Source organism: Erigeron canadensis, chromosome 6, assembly GCF_010389155.1.
Source record: "Erigeron canadensis isolate Cc75 chromosome 6, C_canadensis_v1, whole genome shotgun sequence".
In the NCBI taxonomy this organism is placed as follows: domain Eukaryota; kingdom Viridiplantae; phylum Streptophyta; class Magnoliopsida; order Asterales; family Asteraceae; genus Erigeron; species Erigeron canadensis.
The window spans coordinates 43698193-43715371 of NC_057766.1; the positions used below are offsets into that span (position 1 = coordinate 43698193).

At 35.3% G+C, this 17179-nt stretch overlaps 2 protein-coding genes across 2 annotated transcripts; one reads left to right on the forward strand and one right to left on the reverse strand.

Annotated features, from left to right (window-relative positions):
• Positions 1-1257: 1257 nt before the first annotated feature.
• On the forward strand, positions 1258-3867 carry LOC122604065 (putative F-box/LRR-repeat protein At5g41840). Its single transcript, XM_043776967.1, has 2 exons — positions 1258-1357; positions 2056-3867. Exon 2 carries the CDS (start codon positions 2062-2064, stop codon positions 2731-2733), a length of 672 nt encoding a protein of 223 aa, XP_043632902.1. The 5' UTR covers positions 1258-1357; positions 2056-2061; the 3' UTR covers positions 2734-3867.
• A 3712-nt stretch (positions 3868-7579) lies between these two features.
• Positions 7580-9076, reverse strand: LOC122605610. Its single transcript, XM_043778571.1, has 3 exons — positions 8868-9076; positions 8387-8719; positions 7580-7904 (listed from the first exon to the last, which is right to left on the reverse strand). The coding sequence occupies exons 1-3, from the start codon at positions 8941-8943 to the stop codon at positions 7738-7740; spliced, it is 576 nt and encodes a 191-aa protein (XP_043634506.1). The 5' UTR covers positions 8944-9076; the 3' UTR covers positions 7580-7737.
• Between the last annotated feature and the right edge of the window lie 8103 nt (positions 9077-17179).

Sequence of the window (17179 nt, forward strand, 5' to 3'; positions counted from 1 at the left end):
GAAGGTATTATAAATTAGAAAGGTAAATTAGACAATTCAAAGGTAGAGACTTAAATGGGGGTATAGATGATATATACATTTTTTTTACTTATCTTTTTTATATATATATATATGGAGTATAGATGATATAATATATATGGAGTATAGATGATATATACATTTTTTTTACCTATTTTTTTTTTGGTATTTCGATGATATATTCAGAATTCATATGATGGAATGTTATGTAGTTAAAGTATTGTAATGTGAATTTAAAAAGTCAAGTGACCCACCAACTTTGTGGATCGGGAGTTTTTTTTGTAGGTGTTGTTTCAAAACCTTTATAATTAGTTAATTCGGGTTTAACCGAAAACCCAACCCGAACCATCTAATCCGAAATCAAAATCTTTATTCGGTTCGATTTATGGGTCACATTTCGTATGACCCAATCCCGAATAACCCGACCCATATAACCAGGCCAATCAACACCTTTAGTTTGAGCATAGAAGTTATGAGGCCCATAAGAAACCATAAAATTTATTACTCTTTATTTGGTAAATAATGTATTGCGTCGGTAATTTTATATATTTTCGTAACAATTACAAAACTTGTTTAACTACATGATATATTTATCCTCTTTTATAAAAATTATCACATATTTCACTTTTAGAAATAGTTACATACGAATTTAATAAATTACTTTCATAAACACCCACTATGGAAAGGGAAAGGATTCCCCCAAGTTCTTGTTAACCAATTCTTGGCCTTTGAATGAAAATCAAGGATCAAAACTTAAAGTCCATCTGTAAATCTTGACATTTGATTTCAATCCAAAGGCCAAGATGTTTTTAACTTGATCAATCAAGTTGGAAACAACTTTAGGGAATCCCCTCCCATTTGGAAATAGTTTATATAAAATACCAAATTTACCCTTACTAAATTAATTTACACTCTAAACATTTATTATACTCGTAATAATTAACACTCTAAACCCTTATCTTTCAAAAAATTTCACTATCACAATTACATCAACCTACATCATTTGATATCTGAATTAATATATTGATATTTTTGTCATATCACATCCCGTTCAGGTTTCTACTACGGGTTACGTTTTGGTTTCTTGCATACTTTTAAACAAACATATTAATGACATAATTATTTCTAATTAAGCTATCGAAAATTCACGCCATATATACTAAAATAATGAACCGTTTCAACAAAGGAATTGAGTCCCGCAACGAGGGGTCCAAAATTTTCTAGTTACAAAGATAGAGATATATCATATATGTACGAGTTGGCCGGAATTCATAGACCCAACTCCCCGACCGACAAGTAACAATTTTATAAAGAGAGGAGGTTGTTGTTCGTCGATCAGGTCAGCTACACTTTTCCTGATTACTTTCGATCTAATGTTTCTTTATCACTATTATCATTGTTTTAGATATTAGATATATACTGTTGTAATTCTTAGCTGATTCCTTAAACCAACCAAGTTTATATATTTAATCCGATGAGGTTTTGTTTATATATAATGGAAAAAATCAAAATCTAGTATTAATTAAAATTTGTTATTAAAATACATCTGATACTTTTAGCTTATCGTTTTTTATTTTTTAAAGCTTATAACTTTTTTGTTGCTTGATTAAATGCCTTACGGATTGAAGGAACATAGGGTCAGGTGGCCTCGGGCTTTCTTAAGATGTGTGTCTGTTGTGTACAACCTTTACAAAAGAAGAGAGGAGAAATAAAAAAAGGTTCCTAATTTGTTAAAGCAAAACCCTCAATTTGAGAAAAGTAAAAAAGAGGAAACTGTATATTGATCGATTTCTAAGAAATTTGCTATTTTTGTTTGTTTGCCTGTATTGAATCTTTCATTAATGGGTATATATATATATATATATATATATACATCAATTCAGAGCTGATTCTTTAAACCAGCCAAACCACCATTTTGATGTTTAGTACCATTATGTTGATAGAGAATATTGTTATACATGTGTATACTCAGCACTGAATTGTTGTATATATCTAAAGACAAACTAAAAAGATTTAATTTGTTTTTTTTTCTTTCAGATAATAATGGAGCAGGTGAAAAGAAGTAGGCGACTGATGCACCCTTGCACACAACGGCATCTCATACAGGATGTTCCCCAGGAGTTGATCCAATATATTCAATCGTTGTTGCCCGTTAAAGAAGCTGCTCGCACCAGTGTCTTGTCAAAGTCTTGGCTACACGCTTGGTCTACTGTCCCTACCCTCAGGTTTCTCCAATCCGTACATGTTTTATCCGAGCAACAAAAAGCAAATTACATCAAGTTGATTGACGCCATTCTGACAAGATATCTTCGCGACAACATACCTATCACAACTTTTCATCTCAACTTTGGAATCGAGAACAAGGAGTCATCTTGTCTTGCTGAAAATTGGATTCGGCCAGTAGCTTCCAAAAGTTGTCTCAAGGAACTTTATTTGACAATTTGGTTTCGGATTTCTCTTCCGTTTACTATGCCGGATGAGATATTCAGTGGTGAAAACCTAGATAAGTTAAGTGTAACAGATCAGGGCTTTCGTAGCTGCTCCATTTTTATTGGTAACAACCCCATGATCAACTGTGTGAATCTACGAGTACTCGAGTTGATCAATGTGCACATTAGCCAAGAGTTCCTTGATAACCTATTCTCTACCTGTAACTTGCTTAGAAAGGTAAAGCTTTTACTTCCCGAGGGTGTGATGATGACAGCAAAGGTATGAAACCATCGTCATCTCCGCGTACTGAAAGTTCTTTCAAAACAACCTGATCATAATCTGGAAATTTACAATGTCCCAAGTCTCCGCCGGTTGTCTTACGACACAGCACTGTATCAGTGGAATCGTCTGCCATTCAAGACGGATCTATTATTACACGTGAGAGAATTGTTTTTAGCTTGTGCCATCGTGGACAATGCATTTCTTCACTTGATCAATTCGAAATTTCCCCGTCTCGAGAGCTTGACCCTTGTAAGTAGTTTTTGTGTGATGGAAATTTTGGATATCAGAGGTTTATACTTAATGAGATTGCGCATACGAATGTGGGAACTCCATAAACTCGTCAGAATACAAGTCTATGCTCCAAAATTACAATATTTCCGTTACACTGGCCAGCAATTTGATAGCCTATTGTTTCCAGCCATTACTCCCGAGCAAATTCATCTGAGACTGGAGCTGAGAAAACCCATTGATACTTCGTTCTTTCTCAAGCTGAGGGAAGTTCTGAACTTTCAAACCAATTTTAAAATTAAAGTAACTTTTCTTATGCCTGAAAAGGTACTGCCAGTTGACATTGATGTTGATGATGTGAGGAGAAGGGTTCCGATTCCGGCTACAAATGTCCAACAAATATATTTTTCATCTCCAGATGAAAGCTTCTGGGACCGCGGTCCATTCTTCGATGTATTTTTTATCATTTGCCATCCCAAATACGTAAAGGCACATCAGTTCTGGACCTGCACTATGCCCTGGAAGATAAATTACTTCTGGAAGAAAATCGTAACGGGGATGATGGAAAGAAAAACCATAAAGAAGTATTGGCCAGACTTGGAAGATATTGAAATAAAACATCCGGTTGTTGGGAAATGGAAAATACTAACAAGGTCTTGGATATGTTTCGCGGAACAGGATAGAGTCAAGTTCAGATTAACTTGGTGTTCTCCATAGAATAGAAGCTGCAGTGCACATCCGTGGTTTCTGTACATTCTCTTCTCTCTTTTTTTAAATTATTGTTTGATTTACCAGTTAAAGTTTTCAACATTTTATTCAAGTTTATTTGGTTTACGATGTTGTAATTTATTGATATAATTTGATAACCATGTTCTGTGCCCGTCTTATAGTTTTGTCTTACGGTTTTTAGATGCTAGTTTGTTTAGTTACGATTGTATCAATCTGGCTGCTGTTACTTTGTTTACTGACATTATTCTCACGTTTTATGCTTCGCTTTGGTGTTGATGTTCAATTGGTCATCGCGGTGGTAACGTGGTTAGATCGAGCCATAGCTGTCTACCTGATCTTGCGGTTGAATTTCTTTTTTTGTTTTCTTTTTTTTTTCCCTTCCAGTTTGGGCAGATTAGACTACTTTTTTCCCACAATTTTTAGAACAAGTGAAGGTGTGATGACTGGTGACTGTGAAAAGGTTGGTGAAATGAGCTTTTTAAAACACGAAGGTGAAAATGAAGAGGTGAATGGTTTCACCTAGGTAAAAGGTGGATAAGTGACATTTATTTATTTTAAATTATTTGTTCTGTTTTGATTGGGTATATCGTGGGATATTCGGTTATTAAATTGGTTGGTGAATGGTTAACGGAAAAAGGAGAACGTGAAAAGGGTGAGAAAGTGTAGCTAACGTGGTAAGAAAAAGTGTATGAGAAAGAGGTGAACAATTACAAAGGGTCTAATGTAGCCACAAATTTGTGTTTCTGCCCACTTGATCCGAAGGGAGAGAAACCTGAAGAAGCATTCAGAGTTCCAGCATATAGGTTTTGGTTTTTCGTAAGTGCATATGAACACATCTTGACTCTATTTGACAATGGCTTTTGGTTTCCATGTGTGTATTAATGTGAGCTCTTTTGCACAGCAACTGTTTTGAAACATTTGTGTATTAATTTCGGTATTGTTATATATGTTCTTAAGATCATGTGTAAACGTTGCCACCCAGGGCAGGCTCAGAGGCTGTGCAAGGGGTGCACCGAGCTGGGCCCACTTCCCTTAAGGGCCCCCTGGATTAGCAGTCTAGGTAGTACTTTAGATCTGTGAAGATGAGGTGATGAAGGTAGATTTTTTGAGAGAGAATGACTGTCTGTGTGTGGGTGTGTTTGAGAAGAGGTGAAAAATTAGAAAAGGTTGTACCATAACAGGAAGCCAGGAATTTAAGACGGTGTAGTATTTTCGTCGCTATGGAGAGCCTATCTGATCCTTAAATTTTGCCTCGCATCCAAAGACTTTTGGTGTTCAAATTTGTCGATCACTTCCCTACGGATAGACCCCCAAGGTAGTCCTTTTGTGATTTGAGACCCATACCTTTATCTTCCGTCTAAGCCATCTAGTTTTGTAATCATAGCCCGGTAAGCAGAGCCGTGAAAACGAAACCGGTAACACTGAAAGACTACATAAGCAGATAACCCCGGCAGTTCAAATCATGAGTTGAAAACTTTGATGGGGATAAGCCACTCACTCATAAGATCTCTACACACCAAAAACGATCCAATTTGCCACAGCTCGAGCCACTATCCGCATGGTATGTATATTTTCTTCCAACCATGTCATACACGTGTACTCGAACAAGTCCGATGAGTCAATGGAAGTATTGAGAGCTTCGGCATGGGTTCCAAAACATTCTGAATGAGGCCTGACATCGTGAAAATCCCCACAAAACACCCACCAACCATCATGAGAATATTTGACCTCAGTTAACATGTCCCAAATCCCTCTTCGCACAACACTGTCTATGAGCATGGACGTTGACCAAGTTAATCATGTGGTTCGACTGATACAAAAAGCCCATGAACACAAGGAAATGCTTGTGCTTAAAAACTCTTTATTTTCTGCAATACAGATGGGTTCCAAATCGAGATCATACCCCCAGAAAGACCAACTGCATGAATTACCTCACAAGTATAAACTGATCTACCCCAAATAGAATTATATTTAAAAATCTGGTACCTTGTTACTTTGATTCTTGTATCGCCATGAAGTGAACTCCTTGGTCAGGGTTTGAAGCTGCTCACTAAAGCCGTGTAATTGGAATCCGACAGCTTCCCCCAATGTCTAAAGTAGCCTCCAATTCGTCCTTGGAGTCCCCGACCTGAGTCAAATGCTCACCTTGATTCGTGGATCTTGCATAAAGACCCAATATTAGCTGCTTGACTGCATGCTTAATACCACACGTTTCTTGTTATCGTTGGCTTTTATACTCGTTTTATCGAGTTTCACACTTGAGAAAGGATTTAGATATTTGATACATACCGTTAGCGGCATAATTATTGGGATGATTGATTCAACAATTCGTATTATGATTTTTACTATAATAGTACGAGTAATTTTAAGATATTTGAAGCCAACTAATTTGGCTTATTCAGATTCATCTTTCCCCTATGAGCTCTTCTCATATGTCTATCAAAAGTAATCTGACTAGTACATAGAAGACTATTACTTGCCTCGATTCACACCTAGAAAAACAAACATACAAGGGGCAAGGGTGTAGTCGACTTGTTTTATTGGCAAAAAGTATCGGCTAGGATCGGCAGTTTGGCAAAGCTATAGTACATGCATCGACAACTTTAATCGGCAAGTTTCCTCGGCTAGTTTTGGCCGATGCACGTGAACGTTGGGGAGCTAACATGTGAACAATGGGAGCGTTTTTTTTTAAATTGGTCAATGTGACCGTTTTTTAAAATTAAATTTACAAAATTTACCCCTAACTTTATTAATATATATACAACATAATCTTTCGTTCATTTTCGCTTCTTAAAATTTTACATCTTATATATCTCATCTCTTTCACATATATTATTCAAAATTATTCCTACTAAAAAAAAACATCTAAAAAATACTGAATACCAAGAAATCAACTTCCATTTCAACTTCCTAGAATCGTCGAACCACAATACGATTTCGGCGGTTCTTTAAACAAAAATCAAAACCAAAACCAAACACAATGATTTGGTCGAGCCAACGCGTAACATAGTTTTGCAACGCAAACGCGACATCGCCTACAAATATGGTGGCCTCATGATTCCTTATATTAGTTTGTTTTTTATTTTCTAGTTGTATTGTTTTTTTTATTCCTAGTTCTAAATGTTTTTAATTTGTATTTGTATTGTATTTTTAACTTTAATGAAACCTTAGGGAGTGTTTGGTAAGTTTTTAAATTGAACAGTACCCTCCCCGGATCCTGAAGCAATCATATAAGGCCACAAGGTGACCAGGATTAAGAAACTAGAGCAGATTGCTCCTTGGTGGACTGTTGTAGTGCATACATCCATCCCGACCCCCAGTGCTCCACGGTTGCATGCCCTAGCATCCGGTGATCTACCAACCGGATCTGAGATCCTGAGTGGTTTACATGTAAACAAGAAGATTTTTGTCAACGGGGTTTAACTCGATCCCTAGTAATTGATCCAGAAACTTGCTCTGCATGGAAATTTTTGTTTCCACACAGTCATATACAAGCAGTTGACAATCTTTACCCACTGAAATTACCAAATTCTTTCCTGGACAAGCAAGACCCATGACGTCATTTTTGTGTTCTGTGTGGAGTTGTTGGGAAGTCCACTTACTTTCTTTTGTTCCATTCCACAAAACCACTCTTCTCTGAAATCCTAAACCTGTACCAGCGGTTACAAATCTTGTGCCGTCCCCAGACATATGTTTCACCCTGGTGGCCCCCCCCTCATGGTGTGCCTTTTCAACTTTAGCAGCTTCAGGGTCATTAATCTGATCCACCTAAAAAATATTTCTTAGGTAAAACAACTAATGATAGCACAAACAACGTGCAACAGCCATAGCATCAAGAATATAGCATGACTACAAAAGACATGCCAATCTATTTAATATACTAACATTATCGTATAATAAGTATGAATACCACTTTGAATCAGAAACTAAACAACAATCTTTGTGTATGAATAACACTTATTTGAGGATGAGTGAAGACTAGAAAATATGAGCACATTATACTTCAAATGTATAGGCTTAGCCTATTCTAGTATAGTGAATAGTGAATAACTAATTATAGGGACCGTAAGGAGACGGTGCCATGCTTGGTGATCCATCATCGGTAAGTTTTGCAGACACCATGGGCCCGGGAGCAACGTAGCCCAAGCTTTTGATCTCAATCATTCCTCTTCTTTTGTTATCCCCTTGTGCTTGGCAAAGGCTCGGCAAATATGTACCTTTCAAAATAGCAAAACAGAACATACTTTATTACACATTTTCACATTAACTAAAAGAGTTACTGTTGTAAAAATCATGTATTCAATGAGTTTTCTTTCTCAATCTAAGGACTTAACTTTCATTTTTATTAAATAAAACAAATAGTTTTTCTTTAACATTTTAAGCTTCAACATTTCATCAAAACCAAATTATATCAATAACCTACATGTCTCGTCACCGCCTCTACCGTCACTCACCACCATCACGCGTCACCGCCACCACCGTTGTCGTCATTAAATCACCACCGCCATTGCCACCACCGCCGCAAGAGGTGGTAGATTTTATATGATCATAATCATGTGTACTTTTCTTCTTCTTCTTTTTTTTTTTTTTAGATTTTATCATGTGAAAGTCATGATCAATATGCAAGAACATTTTTATTTTAAATAGTATAGTAATTCACACAAAAAAAAATGTCAAATGTTACAGTTAATTAGTTTACCTTCACCAACGGCAAGATTAAAGTAAAGATCAACAATGTTGGGACAACCATTGTAACATCGAGTTGAGCAAAGTTTTTGCAAGAACCGCGGCTCAAGAAGGGAGTCGGATGAGATCCCTAGTACATTACGCTCAAGACCGCATGCCTCTAAGCATTCGTTGCTTTCAATCCAATTCGTCAACTTATCGGTATCAATTTGTGAGGTACTACATACGAACACCTCCTTTCCGCTCCTACGAACGTTTTTCTCAAGCACACAACGCTTTCCGCTTGATGATACGGCAAAGGCACAGGAATCCTTGTTCAGATTCTCACATGCTATTATGTTGTTTCCTATAATCACAAATTCCCCAAGAATAAATACTTTTTATATATATATATATCCGTTACCATTAAAATATATATAGAAAAATAAAACAATAAGTATATGAAAGTAACATTTGAACAAGAATTACTACTAGATATAATGGTATATATTTACCGAGTGTCACTTGAATGGAAAAAACGAAAATAACTATGTAAACTAAAAGACTCTTGAGCAAATTTGACGATTTCATTATTGATGAGAACACAAAATTGCTATGAATTTAATATAATGATTTAAAAGTAATCGTGATATATATATATATATATATATATATATATTGATAATTGTTGTGTGAAGTGAATTTGGTTGAGTGAATTGGTGTTCGAATTGTGACAATTTATACTCCTAAACATAGCTTTGGATTCCACCATTCATGGCGAATTAATCTGCTTCCAAACTAAAATTCTTTGGTCGTCTGTGGAAATTCTTTAGCATAAGACTTTTACTTTGACTTTGAGTAGTAGATTTTAATACACGAAAAGAAAGGAAAAACACTAACTTGATATCAGTGTCTATGTCATCTCCAATTAGAGTGACTATATATGTTATTGCGCGCAAGCGAGTGTTACTTTAATTAACTTGATGGTTTTTATGCTTCTTTCATGTTTTTTATTTTATTTCTGCTATGGTAAGTTCATTTTCTATTTAGAAAAGCTATTATTTGTAGGAAGTGATATCCTCACAACACAAATTAGTCATTTACAACAATCATTGTTTTACATAATTGTACACTATGCAGCAGAATATATACATGTGTTGTGGATGATTAATTTTTGTTGTGGGGATATCATTTCCCATTATTCTTACTCCAAAGGGTCTTCTAGCTATATATAACTGAAGAAATAATACCAGAAACATAGAAATAGTCAGATGAATGACACACTTTGATTAATAAACAAGAGTGTTTAACACAAATAAGAAAAGAACTGATAGAACTACAATAATCCACATCAATAATGAAAGATTAAGGGACAAATACACCAGCAATACATAACCAGATTACATGATGAATATGGGTGATAACTAGGTATTGTGAGTAACGGTCATAAACGGCAAAAAAGGGTTTTTGTGTGTTGTAAGAACCCTAATCTGGGCAGCTTCCAGTATATATAAGCATCAACAATCAATCTGCACCCTCTTCTTCTTCCTCTTGTCACTTTTAGTCCTCCAGCATACTTCTTTCTTCTCTTTGTCAATATAGCCCTTCAATTTATTCCTACATATAACTAAACAACCAAAAATAAGTTGTGTAATATCAAGCTGTCAAGTTAACACCCCTCCTCAGCTTGATACTGAAAAGGGATCATATAGCCCAAGTTGATCACACAATTTCTTGTGTTGATACAAGGGTAGGCCTTTTGTGAAGATGTCAGAAATGTTTTCCTCTGAAGTAACTTTAACAGTTTCAATAACACCTTGAAGAATTTTTTCACGAATAAAAAACAAGTCTATTTCAAAATGTTTTGTCTTCTCATGAAAAACAGGATTGGTTGCAATTTGCAATGCAACCTTACTATCACAGTGGACATTAACAGAACTGGATTTTCGAATGCCCAGTTCTTCCAAGATTTTCAAAACCCACATAATTTCACATGTTACTTCACCCAGAGCTCTGAATTCTGCTTCTGCAGAAGATCTAGAAATGGTGTGCTGTTTTTTGCTTTTCCAAGAGATAAGACAACTACCTAGGAAGAGAATGTATCCAGTGATACTCTTCCTGGCAGTTGTCTTCTTGGCCCAATCAGAGTCAACATAGGCAGATAGGGATAGACTGACATCTCTTTTAAAGAGAATGCCCTTACCAGGTGACACCTTTAAGTATCTCATAACTCTCATTGTAAGTCTCAAATGAGATTCATGAGGATCATGCATGAATTGACTAAGGATGTGCACAGAGTATGCAATGTCAGGTCTAGTAAGAGTGAGATAGATGAGCTTACCTACAAGCTTCTGATATTCAGTTATGTTGTTCAAAGGAGGATCATCCATTTTGTCATTTTCAAGCACAAGATTAGATTCAATGGGAGTTTGGGTTGGTTTACAACCAAGTAACCCAAACTCAGATAAGAGATCTAAGCAATAATTTCTCTGTGACATACAAATACTACCATTGCAATCCAACACTTCAATTCCAAGGAAGTATCTAAGTTTTCCTAAGTCTTTAATGGAGAATTTAGATTTAAAAAACTTCTTACACTTTTCAATTTCATCCATGCAGTTACCAGTGATGATAATGTCATCCACATAAACAAGTAATGCCACAAAGTTTTTACCAAAAATTTTAGTGTACAGAGAGTAATCACTTCTACTCTGAACAAAGCCATTTTCAATTAAAGAGCATGTAAGTTTTTCATTCCATTTCCTAGGAGCTTGCTTAAGTCCATATAAGGACTTTACAAGCTTACAAACCCTAGGATCAGAAACAGAATGATATCCAGGAGGAGGAAGCATGTAAACATCTTCAACAAGATCACCATATAGAAATGCATTATTAACATCAAGTTGAAAAATAGGCCAACTATTTTGCACAACAATAGAGATCAAGCATCTTATTGTAACCATTTTCACAACAGGAGAGAAAGTCTCCTCAAAGTCAATTCCAGCCCTTTGGTCATACCCCTTAGCAACTAATCTAGCCTTATACCTATCAACTTCACCATTGGACTTGTATTTGATTTTGTAAACCCATTTACATCCAATGGGTTTTCTGTTATTAGGAAGATGTGTGAGAATCCAAGTATTGTTCTTGTATAGAGCCTCAATTTCAGTATTCATTGCATCTACCCATAAAGGGTTCTTGCAAGCATCTTCAAAAGATTTAGGTTCAATCAGTTTGTTTAAGTTTGACACAAAGCACAAATTTTCAGCATTCAATTTTGCATAGTTAACAAAGTGAGTGATACTATGTTTGTTTTTAGAAGTAAGCACATAATCATCAAGACTTTTGGGTTGTCTAATAGTTCTGCCAGACCTTCTAGGTCCAGGGACAGGATTTTGAATGGTTTGATGACCCTCATGAGATGTAGAAATATCATTGTTTAAGATGTGATTGCCCTCAGAATTGTGATTTTCCTCAATGGGTGTTGCAGAGGTGTCATTGGGAGTAGCAGCTCTAAGTGTGCTACCAGAATCACTTCTGGCAGCTCTATAAGTACTACCAGGAACCCCAAGACTACTGCCATCACCATATGGGGTACCTCTCCTTTCATCATTGGGGCTTGGAGAGTCTTGGTCATCAAAAAAGTTATTAAAGAAGTTTAAATGAGTAACAGTAGGAGTGTCACTAGTACACTCCACATTATTGTCCTTAAAAGGAAAGATGTGTTCATAAAATTTAACATCCCTTGAATAAAGGATGTTTTTTGATTCAAGACAAAGAAGTTTATAGGCTTTCTTATTTTCAGAGTATCCAATAAAGACACATTTATTTGACCTAGAACTGAATTTGTCATAATTATTTAAGATAGTGGCAAAACAGAGACAACCAAAGACTCTCAAAAAGGAAAGATTAGGTTTAGAATTAAAAACCGTCTCATAAGGAGATTTACCACCAAGGACAGAAGAGGGTAACCTGTTAATGAGAAAAGTAGCAGTTAGAACACATTCAGACCACATGTTTAGAGGAATCCCCCCTTGAAACATAAGGGATCTAGACACATTAAGCAGATGCCTATGTTTCCTCTCAGCAATTCCATTTTGCTGTGGGGTATAAGAGCAAGAAGTTTGGTGTGAAATACCATTTTGAGTGGTGAATTGGTTCATTTTATGATTAAGGAATTCAGTTCCATTATCAGATCTCAAGGTCTTAATACAAGTCTTGAATTGATTTTTGATCAAACTGTGGAAGTTAACAATTGTTTCAAAGGTTTCATCCTTAGATTTTAGCAAAAATACCCACACAGCCCTTAAGAAGTCATCAACAATGGTCAAGAAATATCTAAAACCTTCTTTGCTTTGGACCTTGTTAGGTCCCCAAAGATCAAGGTGAATGAGATCACCTAAAGCATTGCTTTGATGATCACTAAGGGGAAAGGGTTCCCTTATCTTCTTTGCCTTATGGCAGATGTCACAAGGAGAGGTATTAGGGTTTCTATTGATATCAAGTTGATTTTGCAAAATGTGCAAAACTTGGTCAGCAGGGTGACCAAGTCTGTGATGCCAAGTGTTAACAGAAACATAACAAGTAGAGACAACAGAATTATGGGACTTGGCAGTCTCACCTTTGATGTTTCCATCAAAGAGATAGAGGCCACCAGCCTCTCTACCAGTCCCCAGAAGGGATTTTGTCTTCAAATCCTGAATATAACACATGCTCATCAAAAGTAACAAATAATCTGCTATCTCTAGCCAAGTTATGCACAAAAAGAAGATTAACACAGTATTCAGGAACATAAAGGACATTAAAAAGAGTGATGTTATTTGAAAGTTTCAAATTCCCAATTTTAAGAACTCTGGCTTGAGTGCCATTAGGGTGACCAACATTCATTCCAAGTTTAGATACATCCACAACATTAAACAACAAATGCTCACAACAAGTCATATGTTGTGTAGCACCTGAATCATTTATCCAAGAAGATTTGGTGGGTGAGTTGGAATTAGAAGAGTTGAAGCAGAAAAATCTGCTAAAATTAGCATTAAAAAAGCTATTAGAGTTGAAGAAAGTACCTGCCATGTTGGAATGGGCAGGTTTAGATGACTTTTCACCAAGCATAGTCATGAGATAAGAGAGTTGTTCATCACTGAACGGTGTGCTAGAAGTACCAGCACCAGTGGTAGTAGATGGAGAAGGCTTGGGATGTTGATGATCAATAACACTAGAATGATTAGCAGAATTTCTCACAAGGTTTTGATAAACAAGTCTCTTGGTATGATTATTAGGATTTCCAGTTAAAGAATAACATCTGTCTTTGGTGTGACCAAATCTATGACAATTATCACATTTCAGAGAAAGGTTTGGGCCTCTAGATTGAGGATTGAAAGAGTGTTGATGATTAAAACTGTTTTGAGGATGAAAATTGTTTTGAGAGTTTTGTGAATTCTGGTTCCAATTAGAATTACCCTACCCTTTACTTGTTCCTTTCCTGTTATTAAAAGATCTAGCAACAAAGGCACTGTTTTGAGGTTTTTGGTTAGAGTCACCAGAGTGAATTCCCCTATGTGACTCCTCCCTAGAAATGATAGCAAAGGCAGTTTTCATAGTGGGGAGAGGGACTCTAATCAACAATTGACTTCTGACAGGCACATAAATTTCATCCAACCCCATTAAGAATTGCATCACTTTCAAATTTTGATTATAGGTTTTAATTTCAGCAGAAGCATTGCACACACATGTGGGAAGTTTGGTAAGAGCATCATATTGTCTCCACAAGGAGTTAAGCTTATGATAATAATCAGAGATAGGACTGCCATTTTGACTCAAGGAATGAATTTTGTGATGCAAGTTAAAGATAATTGACCCATCAACTTTGTCATAAGTTTTTTTTAACTCTTGCCACACAGTGGCAACGTCTTTAGAAAAGATTTGACCAAGATAGACTTCTTCAGAAACAGAACTTAAAATCCAAGACAAAACCACATAATTGCACCTATCCCATTGTCTTCCCAAAACTTCATTGTTAACAGGTCTCTCACAGGTTCCATTTATGAATCCAATCTTATTTTTAGTTTCAAGAGCAAGTTCCATAGCACAAGACCACACCCTATAGTTCTCAGTTCCTTTTAGTTTCAAGTTAATTAAGGGTGTTCTAGTGGTGTCACTAGCATGCAGATACAAAGGGTCACCAAAGTCAAGTTTACTAATAAGAGTACCAAACACATTAACATCATGTTCAAAACCATCCAAGTTGGGTCTTTCCTCACCATCATCATAATCAGCCATAGATACAAAAAAGAGCAGCAGACACAAAAACACACAACAACAAAAAATATAACAACAACAGAGACAAAAGACAATGAAAGAACACACCTAAAGGGTGCAAGAGCAGAGGCCAGATTCAAGGACACTTAGGTGCCAAGACAGGTATACTCAGGGACCCTCTCTTCTACCAAAGAAAGTGTTAGGATAACAATAATAGAGAAAACAAGAAGAGATAAGTAGATTAATCAAACTTTACATAGAACTTGATAACAACTCTAGACACTTCAACAACAACTTCACAATAGACAGAGATAGACATAGCAAGAGTCAAATAAGAACACAGATAAACAATAAAAGAAGGTTCCCAACTGATAGGCCAAGCTTTCCTTACTCAGAGCACTCCAAGCAAGAAACAACTTGCTACTAGATGGGTAGGATAGACAACTTACAGTGGGGTCTCCAACATTAATTCCAATAACCAGATAAGGGACATAAACCAGGCAACAATGTTCTCCAAGAAAATAAAGAGAGAGAATCAAGTACAAACCCTAATCTAAGATTAGATTTGAACCTTGATAGTATACTGCTACCAGTGCAAGATTCAAGATCTATAACAGATCCAAACCCTAACACGAGCAGTAACAAAAAACGGTAATATCAAAAGAGATTTTAGATATAGGTTTTGTATACGTATATGTAAATATTTCTTTGTATATATATATATATATATGTATATATAGAAACGATTTTGATAAATATGTTATTTAGGGTTTTTGATTTTAAATATGTATAGATATATATGTATTTTGCATAAATAACTGCGGAATCATAGAAAACAAATAAAGATTTCGGAACCTGTCTCTGATACCATGAAGAAATAATACCAGAAACATAGAAATAGCCAGATGAATGACACACTTTGATTAATAAACAAGAGTGTTTAACACAAATAAGAAAAGAACTGATAGAACTACAATAATCCACATCAATAATGAAAGATTAAGGGACAAACACACCAGCAATACATAACCAGATTACATGATGAATATGGGTGATAACTAGGTATTGTGAGTAACGGTCATAAACGGCAAAAAAGGGTTTTTGTGTGTTGTAAGAACCCTAATCTGGGCAGCTTCCAGTATATATATAAGCATCAACAATCAATCTGCACCCTCTTCTTCTTCCTCTTGTCACTTTTAGTCCTCCAGCATACTTCTTTCTTCTCTTTGTCAATATAGCCCTTCAATTTATTCCTACATATAAATAAACAACCAAAAATAAGTTGTGTGTAATATCAAGCTGTCAAGTTAACAATAACTAAACTAATTTCAAATATAAAAGTTACACAATAATTAGTTGACTCCAAAAACCTCATATAGATGGTGACTTTTTAATGTTGGAATTTGTTAACTATGTTAACAGAAAACCTAAATATGTTAAAGTGTAAACCATGGAGTACAGAAGAACCACTTACAACGATAGAGATGAAATCTTTATTTTCTCGTTACTTTGCCGTCATTTACGGGGAAAGGGGACCCGGGTCTCATACCACATTGATTTCATATCTGTCAAAGTCAAAGCCATTAGCATACGTACGTATATATTCAGAACAAAACACACGTCAATCTATATTCATATTATTTTTTATACTCATACCTTACACGAATTAAATTAACAAAAACATATACTGGATTAAAAATGCAATAATAGCTTCGTAAATTTTGATTAATGAAATTTTGTTTTGTTTTGTATAACATAACTTTGATATGTGAAAACTCAACTTGCATAGTTGCATTTGAGCATAGCAATCGTGAGGTAAAACAGCTTAAACTAAGGCTTTAGACTCTTGGTTTTTTTATTTGTAATATTTTGATATTTTACAAGGATATATATATATATATAATTTTAAACCGAAAAATGTTTATGTAATTTGTGTTGTTGATACGTTATAATTTTATATTATTTACATGGTGAATCGACTATTGTAACTCTTTGTAGAATAAGTATTTTACATTAACATAAAAAAGCCAAGCATACCACATTTTTCAACGAAGGACTAATGATGAATTAAGACTAATGATTGCAGAAATAAAATTCCTAGTGGGAAAAATGATATACTCTTTTAGAAACGAAAAGGATATTTAAGTTCAAAAAATCAATCGTATATAAGTTCAAAAATCCCATTTGTGATTTGTTTTTATTATTTTAAATTTCAGCAACAAATACAAAAAAGGATCTAAATCTAATTTCAAGTAATAATTTGTGAAATTATCAACTACAATTCTACCAAAAATAACAAAAACCATACAATAAGTTGGAACCCTAAATCAAGACTGTTTGTACCTTATATTGAATTTACGATGCTTCCGGCCGACGAGGGAATATATTATTCGGGCGATGAAATTGACCGAAAATCTAGTTGTATGGCGTTTCATATTGTATGCAAACCGTTCAGGAGAATAGATATAATGGGAGATCAAAACTGATTACACCTCCTTTTTTAAAAACCTGAAACAACTTTTGGGTTTTTTTTTTTAATGTTATGGAGGATCGATCGATTGAGGAAGAT